This window comes from Neoarius graeffei, chromosome 2 (genome assembly GCF_027579695.1).
Source record: "Neoarius graeffei isolate fNeoGra1 chromosome 2, fNeoGra1.pri, whole genome shotgun sequence".
Lineage (NCBI taxonomy): Eukaryota > Metazoa > Chordata > Actinopteri > Siluriformes > Ariidae > Neoarius > Neoarius graeffei.
This window is the reverse complement of record NC_083570.1, coordinates 6,219,815-6,230,124: the sequence shown is the minus strand read 5'-3', so window position 1 is coordinate 6,230,124 and position 10,310 is coordinate 6,219,815. Positions and strand designations below refer to the sequence as shown.

General features: G+C 41.5%; 1 protein-coding gene across 1 annotated transcript in view; it reads right to left on the bottom strand.

The window, feature by feature from the left end:
* Positions 1 to 201: 201 nt before the first annotated feature.
* LOC132878352 (E3 ubiquitin/ISG15 ligase TRIM25-like) overlaps positions 202 to 10,310 on the bottom strand; it is a 35,201-nt gene continuing 25,092 nt past the window's right edge. Inside the window, exon 2 of the mRNA XM_060913660.1 lies at positions 202 to 219. Coding sequence (XP_060769643.1) covers positions 217 to 219 — 3 coding nt within the window. The 3' untranslated portion in view covers positions 202 to 216. The remainder of the gene's footprint in view (positions 220 to 10,310) is intronic.

Below are 10,310 nucleotides of genomic sequence, written 5' to 3'. Positions count from 1 at the left end.
TGTACATTGTCTGTTTTCATTCACAAATCCTTCTTCTTTTATCAAGTTTTGCTGATCAGGTGACTGGAGCGGCTTCTTTCTGCAGCCATGTTATGACTAAAGAGTGGCCTTCTTTATTCATTTAAAGCGGATGTGTATGTAGTCGATTCCCTTCAGGTTCATACAGGTGTCTTGAGCAGAGTACCCACATGGTGGAGCATCACATTAACCATGGAGTCACTAGAACAACCAGAATAAGAGTCCAAATACTTTTAAAAAAGATGTAACCATGACCAGTGTATCCACAACCCCAAATCAGAAACCGTTGGGACAGTAAAGCATTTACCACTTTATAATGTTGCCGTTCGAGGACAGACTGGGCCTTTCCTGGATCCTGATTTTTACCGAATCATAACTACAATCACCTGTTGACATCCCCTGTTTCAAATCACATCATTATTGAATTGTTTTACCTCATTATTAGCCCTAAACTGGCCCTGTCCCAAAGTGAGATTCGAAGGGTTTCAGGTCATTTTTCTTTTCCCATTTTGTTCTTTCTGTCCATGAAGTGTATGCGGTTAAATCACATTTTAAAATCAGAACTCGAGATAGAATTGAAAATTAAACGAGACTTGCCTGTAAGTTGAAGTTCGATGATAATTCTACCAAATCCGCAGTGGTACTGAGGGTTAACATGAGATGCACACGCGTGCCGCCGAGAGTCAGACTTCAAAGGTTGTGGACATAATAGTTAGGAATAAATAGGGTTGGGTGAATTATGGGAGGGCATGTTAACCCTCAGTACCACTGCGGATTTGGTAGAATTATCATCGAACTTCAACTTACAGGCAAGTCTCGTTTAATTTTCAATTCTACCAAATCGCAGTGACGTACTTACGGTTAACATGAGATTTTAAAGCACAATTATGGACACAACCATCCTTGCAAGAAAACAATTTTTTATTCCAGGACCGCATTTTGGAAAGCACCATTCGTTACAACAGGTTTGTCATAGAATTTGCGGAAAGCTGACTCTGCAGACCAGCCTACACGTTTCAAAATAGTATCTACTGGAACCGTTTGACTAGCTTTACTTACGCTAGCGGAACGAGTGCTGTGCGCCTTAAAGTTAGCAGTGTTTATGCCACTTAAGTCAAGAAGTGTTTTAATCCATCGACCTACTGTGCTGGTTCCAACTGGTGAAAAAGGCTTAACATACGAAAGCAACAGTTTTGTGTGTCCAGGCTGACAATGTAACAAAGTTTGCTGAAGATAATGTTCTAGTGTCGTATAAACACACAATTCCTGTTCCTGGTATTTTATTACGTAGAAGGAATCAACCGTATTTCCTGGTCTACTATGCTTCATGTGCTCCGTTAGTTGGAATAAATAATCATTCTGTATTTTCTTCATGCATTCAATATCCAAATGAACTGAAGTTTGACATCTCCGTCCTGAGGTAAGGGCAAGAAGGCCCACTAACTTTAACGCAAGTTCTTTTAATGAAAGCTTGTCCAAAGGGTATAATAACTTCATATAATCTAACACAACATCAACATCCCATGTTTCAGGAGTACCTTGGTAAAGGTTTTCAACAATTGAAAACATCCCTGAAATAACGAACAATAAATGGATGATTGGCCACAGTATAACGAGTTCCAGATAAGGGTGTGCCCATTAAATAATTAGATAAAGCTGAACGCGCTGTGTTCATAGTGGAATAGGCTAAGCCCTTCTTGTACCAATTGTGGAGAAACTCGAGCACATCATTCACAGTGGGCTGCATGGAATCCACTTTCCTTTGTAAACAAAACTGGGTCCATTTGTGCAGGTAGACGTTATATTGCTTCTGTTTTCCGTCTCGCCAGGCACATAGGAGGACCTCGATAATTTCTGAAGGTATGTTGTGCTTAGAGAACTCCTTCCTGATATTCTGCATACCAGAAGATGGAGTTTGGGACTCAGTGGATGGACCTTGCCGTGCAGTGAGTTTGAGAGGATTCCCTTGGTCACTCGGACAACTCGAGGATGATCGATCAACAGCCTTAGTAAATTGGTGAACCATGCTTGTGTATTCCACATTGGGACAACAATAATCAAGGTGGCTTGCTCTAGGGTGACCTTCTGAAGGCACCTGCCAATTAGACAAAACGGGGGAAATGCATAGGCATTAGCAAATTCTCCCCAATTTAACGAGAAAGCATCTATATATGTTGAGTGCAGGTCAGGCTTCCATGACACATAGGACTTAACCTTGTGGTTCAGTCTATTTGCAAACAAGTCAATATCAGGAACACCAAAACAGTGCGTAAGCTTCCTGAATATATTAGGACTCAGTTCCCATTCCACCTCAGGGTTCAACTGGCGTGATAAATGATCTGCAATGGTATTTCGAATTCCAGCTACATGTGCTGCGGACAGCCAGTTCTCATGTTCTACCGCCCATGACCAAATATCTTTGGCAATGGTGTCACAAGCTGGAGCCCTACAACCTCCCATGGCATTAATGTAGATCACTGTGGTGGTATTGTCTGAAGTGATACGGATGTGTTGATTTCGAGTTTGATCAAGAAGAGCTCTTAAGCCCAATTTGACAGCCAATAATTCTAAAACATTGATATGGTAAGAAGCCTCCTCAGGCGACCACAAACCCTGAGTAGAACAACTGCCCAAAGTAGCACCCCATCCCCTTCCAGAAGCATCTGTGTTAAGGACAACCTCCGGCACCCCATGGTCAATGATTCGAGAACTGTGAGGGATGGAGCATATCCACCTGTTCAACTCTATTCGGCTTTCTTTCAATAAGGACATGCAGTCATCAAAACTGCCCAAAGCTCTATGTAGGGCAATGTCTTTATCTCGCTCTAAGGATCTATAATGTAGCGGTCCCAACTCAACGCCAGGGAATGTGGAGACAAGAGTTCCAATAAGCAAAGCTACCTCGCGAATGGTGAAAAGTTTGTCCTGTAGAAAATTCTGGCACAAACTCACAATTTTGGATGCTTTTCTCTCTGGAATAGTGACTCTCATATGGGCAGAATCTAAAACGAATCCCAGAAACTCCAAAGACTGACAGGGATGAAAAACAGACTTGGTGGGATGTACAACAAAACCAAGCTTAGTGAATAACTGGGCCGCATCCAAGGTGGCTTCTTGACATAGAGCAAGTGTATCTGCAGTATAAAAATGAATCATCGATATATCCCAGACACGAGTGTCCAAACTGGGATCGCAAGGTGGCAAATACCGGTTTCAAAATCTTGGTAAATATTCGAGGGCTGCTGGATAAACCCATGGGCAGTGCCGTATATTGGAACGATCTACCCCTCCAGACAAACTTGAGGTACTTCCTAAACTGGGGCTCGATGGGGACTGAATAGTAAGCATCGCGTAAATCTATAGATGACATGTAGCATCCTTGTTTCATTAATTTGATAGCTGATTCAACAGTATCCATTTTAAACTTGTGGTAGGTAACCGCGTCATTCAGAGATTGAAGGTTGAAAATAACCCTGAATGTTCCTGGTTCTTTTTTGGGGGTAACAAAAATGGGTGAAATAACTTCTTCTGGTTCTGGGACTGCAGGCTCAATAATATGCTTGTTCAAAAATGTCTCCATTTCATTGCCAATGGCCTCTTGTTGAGCTGGGGAGAATTTATGCTCATAGTTAGTGACATTTTGGATACAGGAGGGATCATAGTCAAATTCAATGGGACAGTTGCTTACACATTGCAAAATGTAAGGATCCGTAGTGATCTTTCTCCATTCCTTCAAATAACGGCTTATTTGCACAGCTATAAAAGGCTGTCGTGACCTGAGTAGTATATTTATCAAGTTATCATAGCTGACCTGTTATGGAGGAGTTAATTCTGAGTGCTCTTGTTGTAGGATGCGGACTTCGCAGACGTCCTCCTGAAAAAGGCCTGTTGAATCCTCGGCCGCCATAACAACCCCTTGCTGAGCCAAAGCGATCTGAAGACCTTCCCTGGCCATAGGGCTGAAAGCGTGAACCACGACTCTTCCTAGGGGGTATAAGCTTTTTTCCCAACTTGTTTGCTTTGGTCACTGCATCAATTTCTTTCCCCACGTCATTACCAAACAACTCTGTTGTAATAGGAGTTGAGGCATTGCATAAAGCATTGTATTGGGCATTGAGATCTGGCTTTAGCAGCTCTCTTCTCTTCAGATTGATTTCTCTATTGCCAGACAGGATAAGCACCAAAGCATGGACTAGTTTGGTTTTCATTTCTCCGGATGCTGTTTTCGAGGCATCAAGGATAGCATAAGCTGCAATTAAAAACATCCGTTGACATCTCTGCATTCCAGTATCTGCTTTCTTGGTGTTGTCTTTAAGTTGAGTCCACACAGTCCTGTTCGTCTTAGGAGCCAGTAAGAGCTTACAATTTTCCAGTCTGGCATATTTGTCAGTAAGCTCATCGAGTTTTGCTTTGGGTAGTTTGTCATTGATGAGACCATCTATGATCTTCACCAGATTGTCATCGATTGGTGGGCTTGTTTTCTCACTTGTGGCAAACTCCTGGGCGAGGTCCTGGAACTCGCTTGCGGCAGCATTTTTCTCTTTCTGTTGATCTTTATCTTGAGAAAGAAATTTTTCTAAGTCACCAGCAAGATCTGCGTTAGAGATATTCCCGTCAGATTCCTCCTCTTCATCACTCCAGAAATCTTCATTATAAGCGTAGTTTTCGATGGCAGTCGTAACAAACTATTCTACATGTTTCAGATCAGTTTTCATTTCTGAAAACATGGCAGATATAGAAGTTTTCAAATCTTCTGAGGATGTGATTTCAGTTGAGGTTCTTTGGTCATACATATTAATTGCCGCGAACAAGTAATAAATATATGTAGTGTGAATAGGAATTCACAAGTCTTATTCAGATTCAGAATCTGAACAAGTAATATGTAGTGTGAATAAGAATTCACAAGTCTTATTCAGATTCTGAATATTTATTGTCATTGTCTCAAAAAAGAACAACGAAATTCCGTTTGGAGCATCCATACAGCAGAGTTGTACGCCACTCATTGATTATTCTTCGAAGCAATGCTAGATCGAAGATTATGAACGTAGTGTTTCCCAAAATTCATACGACTGTGGATCATTTGTAGGAAAACTATCACTTACTTCCCCCCCCCCCTTTTTTTTTTTTTTTGCTAGGGAACTAACACTTACTTCCCTTTTTTATTCCCAATTTTAATGACATTGTCGACTTTTAAGTAGAATAACAGTATTACGAATTTAGACTGAAGGGAAACTATCACTTACTTTCCCTTCTTAGTGAATCTTTTAAGGGAACTATCACTTACTTCCCTAAAGTTCCTCGTTCGGCTTTACACCAACTGAGGAATGAAAGCTCTCGTGAAGTTATACGAGTCCATGTGACTAACATTAATAAAACAACTCCCAAAACATAAAGAAGTCGGAAATTTCTAACAGAAAAAAATCATAGAAACTATAAGAAAAGGAATATAATATATCCATAAATATCAATTACCTGTATAAAACCGAATTTAATCCCAAAAAAAAAAGCCCAGCTCTGGAAGGAAGACCACAAGGCAGCTCTGAACTCCACGGCGTCCAACGTTGTACTGACTCACGGTGGCGCGCGTGTGCGTCTCATATTAACCGGAAGTACGTCACTGCGATTTGGTAGAATGTAAAATGGACTTGATGCCTATATTGTAAAGTAAAAATATGCAGCTAAAGTCCAGTATACTATTTGTAAATCGAACAAATAGCAACATGAGCCCGTCAGTGCTGGAGGTGAAGAATCTGCTGTCTGGTACTCGGCTCCGTGTGGTTCAATCAGATTATAACTCTGCAATCATCTGCTGTGTTCTGAATCCTACATGCACCAGTAGGTGGCGCACACGCATGTGTGCTATGTTATGTCGGCTATGTTAGGCTACGATGCATATCTAACATCTGCATTGCTGAGGTTATTTATTTTTTATTTATTTATCTTTTTATTTATCCTGTTTGTTTTATTAATTTTATAGGCCTAGTTATTCTGCTTAATTTATTTTTGTCTACATCCATGTATGCAGGCCCGCCGACAGGGGGGGACAAACGGGTATGTTGTCCCGGGCCCAGGAATGGGGGGGCCCAGAACTGGGCTCTCATGAAGTTGCGATTATTTTATTTCATTTCAAAATGTGTTGATTTGGGGGAGAAATGTGCTATATTTGCATTCAATAAATTATTTCTAGATCTTTTGCCTTTATTGCAGGGGTCGGCAATTAAGTTTGGACCCGGGCCAAATTTTTCTGACAATGGCATTGCGGTCCATGGCCATTCTTTTCTAATGGGGGAAAAAAGTTGTTATATATTTTTTTCTATTATATTAAAAATAAACGTTATTTAACTTTTTAAATGCATTTAATTTCATTTCATTTAAAACATTAATTTGCTTCTATGCGCTGTTATTATGCCGACTGCTGCATCTCCTGGCGTCTCTCATGAAACAGGCGACCTGCCGAGCAACCTGCCGTAACTAATATATACAATTGCCGGTTGTTTATTCTTTTGGATGACGTGTAAATGATTAGCTGAAGATTGCTAGCTATCGATGCAAAATGTCGTTGTCAAAAGCTACGGACCAACTTTCAGTCACGGTTCGTCCCAAGGGAAATCGTTGGTTTTGTCCGCGACCCATTCTCCATCCGAAGCGAGGAATTCTCCTCACTGGCGAAAAAAAACATCAGCTCGTTAGACGAGGCAACATTTCAGTTGGAGCTCATTGATTTCCAGACAAGCTCCCTCGTCCGTGATGCGTTTAGTGAGCATTCCGTGGAGGATCTCTGGATCGGATGCTCGGAGGAGTACACGGGGATTAAGAAACTTGCCCTTTATGTGCTGACGATGTTTCCATCTACCTACACGTGTGAGTCAAGCTTTTCTTCAATGAACGCAATCAAAACACACGAGAGGAACCGTCTGACCAATGCAAACCTGAGAACTGCTTGAGGATAAAAGTGACATCCCTGTCGTCCGACATCCACAAAATTGTGACCGAAGGGAAGTGTCACTTTTCCCATTAAGTGAGTACTGGCCTTGTTAATAGTCTTTTTAAATAGTCATATTGTTTGATCTTATTTAAATCGTAATTTCCTCTTTTTCTTTCTTTATTCAGGAGCAGCGCAGATCCTTCTCCCACGCCGCTGATGTGCATTCGCTTTTTTCTTTTTTTTAAATTAGGCTATTTGATATTTGAGCCGACCTTGTTATGTTTTTTTTTTTAATGTAGCCTAATGAAACATATAGGCTATTTTTTCACCTTGTCCGTTGCGAGAGGGAGACAGGACACTTTTGTTTTCCATAAGATTACGCGCACACGCGTGCCAATTACCGTTCCGACCTGTGCGTCAAGTAAGGCTAAACAGGCTGCAAGGATGTTCTACCTGTTGCTTTTATCACGTTACTTATCAGCTACACTTCAATAAATGTTACGAAATCGGTGGAATTGTTGTATTTTTTTTTTAAATAAAACTTGAGGTTTAAAAAATATTAAAAATCATATCGCGTGAGTAGAGACTGGGATAAGAGAGGTGGGTGTGTGTGTGTGGGTTGGCCCGGGGGGATTGTTAGGGGGGCCCATTCAGAGCATTTTGTCCCGGGCCCAGCCAAAGCTGTCAGCGGCCCTGCTTCCGATAGGCCCACTACAGCTTTCCCCCTCTGTGTCGCAGGGTTCTTTTTTTTTTAACTCCTGCTGCTTACGTCTTACGTCTCTGAGCGTCGTCACCATGGTGATAGCCTCGCAAGACACTTCAGGGTTCTCCACGAGGGGTTTTAGAGGTGCGGGCCGCCCCCCTTTCTGTGATTCCCGCCCCCGTTTGATTTCTGCCGCCCCTTTACAAAAGGAAGCATGATATTGCCTATAAAACCGTGAGAATATAACCTGGCTGTCAGTGTTACTGTAGCTCTTGAAGTGTTTCCGCGGAGTGGTGGATCGGACTCGAGCCTCGCATGAACCGCTCCGACGCGCTATAATGACACCAATCTATCACCAGCCAATCAGGAGACTTAATCAAACGCATCCCCCGCCCACCAATCTATCACCAGCCAATCAGGAGACTTAATCAAACGCATCCCCCGCCCACTCGTGTCCGCGTCTGAGACGTTGAATTTTCACAGAAGGAGGGAAGAAGTTGACTGAGGTAAGACTGTGTGATAAATTAACGAACGAATAAGAGAGGAGTTTCAAGGGCTTAAGTTTAAGAAATTTCCTCTCCTCAGTGCATGTGCACTAAAAGTGAATGCCTATTTTGGATCCACTTACCTGTGTGAAATGGCATTTTCACAAATGAACATCATCAAATCAAAGTACAGGAGTCGACTTACAGACAGACACCTCACAGACTGCCTGAGACTGGCTGTCTGTGCCTATGAACCTAACTATAAGGCACTCACTGACCGTGTTCAGTCACAGCCATCACATTGACTTGAGTTGCGTGATGAACTGTAGCATGACAGCAGTCATTGGTAGTAGCATCACTGCAAGTTCATATTTGTCTTTATTGTGTATGTATGGTTAAAGAAAATCAGTTCATGTTGAATTGAAATTGTCATTTTGTCACTTAAGTTACAATTTGTGATATATCATCACTGTTGTGTTGTAATTTCAGTTGGCAATTTCCATTTTATGTTGCTGTGAAATTAATTAATTTAGTGTTACAATACAAACAAGACAGTGCAACTGACGTTAACAGTTCAGCTTTCTCATTACAATATTATTAGTTGATATTAATAACAATCTGAGTCATTGGTGGTTCATTCATTCTGCTCACTACAGATATAGGCCTATATATTTTTTGTGTATAGTTAATTTCCATTGCATGTTGTACTGAAATTAAGTCATTTCGTCAGCTCTCACAAGAAATTAAAAAGTTTGACCAGGATCTTAAATCTTACTCAGTTAAAATCAGGCTAAATAAAAAGCCTCAACTTGAAACAGTCTAGTCTGGATTTCTTTTTCTGTCAATGCTTCAAGGGGTAGATCTTGCTTGCCATCTAGGCAGAGGTTAGGGATCTCAGGCATAAAAAGGTTGGTGACCACTGTCTTAGAGCAATCGCCCGTGGGCAGTGTTGCCAGATTGGGCTGTTTTAAGTACATTTTGAACATATTTTGGGGTGGAAACCGTCAGCAGTATCTGGCAACACTGCCCGTGGGGCGAACCACTGTTGAGCGCTTATTGTTTCATGATTAACAACCACCACCACACCCCGCTTTTTTTGACAAATCGCACCCTGACTACATGCTTTGCTGTACAATTAAATTAGGCTAAGACATTATAATGCTGACTCATTTTCAGAATAGTGGAAGTCATCATTTTTCTCCCCCCGTTTCTGCGCCCCTGGATGGACGCAGCGCCCTTAGCATTTGCCTATATTGCCTATGCCACGGGCCGGCTCTGCGTTTTTCCCTCGGAAGGCTTACCGTCTTTTCTTTTTCATCCGTCATGGTTGCTTTGAACGTCGGTCCGGTTTTTTGTTCCGATTCCACTTGCGACAGTCACGTTGCAGCCACGTCCACTTGTCAATCACCAGCCACGAGTGTAGCACGTGATCGTGCTGGTTCAGAAGTCCCTCGGTAAATCCCTCGATGAATCTTCTTTCCAGTTTCAGCGAACCTCTCCAGCGTTTTGTAATCCGATGTCAAGCGAGTTTTTTCTTACTATTGTAGAGGCTCGTTCGTAGTGAGACCTTGAGAAAAGTGCTATAGCTTACGCTGACAAAGTCTAGAGTCGGTGAGTCAGAGAGTCAGGTAAGAAAAACTGTTCGCTTCCACGGCTTCTCGAGATCTCCCCTGAGAAGCGTGAGACCGTTCTTATATAGCTGAATGAATTCTAATTCTAATTCTTGAGAAGCGTGAGACAGTTCTAATCCTTGTTCTAATTCTTCACATATGAATTCTTAAGAAGCATGAGACAGTTCTAATTCTTAACATATGAATTCTGATTCTAATTCTAATTCTTTTAACCTTGCCACATATTATTCATCATCTTAATCATGAAATAAACTACTTATATGAAATTACACACTCAAATGAAATTATATATAGGGGAAACCGGGTATGGTTGTAACACGGGGGGAGTTGTAACGCCACTAATTCCACCAATCAGGGATAAGATACAAGTCATGTGGCAATTAGAATCTCTTCATAGTTCCTTTTCGACCACGCATGGACATTTGGAAATCGTTGGCGCAAGTTCTCACGGAGAGAAGTGAAAAAAACAAAGTCTGAGGTAAGAAAGTAACTTTTTTTTATATTATTTTTTTTCCTAGTGCTTTACACATTGTAGGTAACGTTGTATG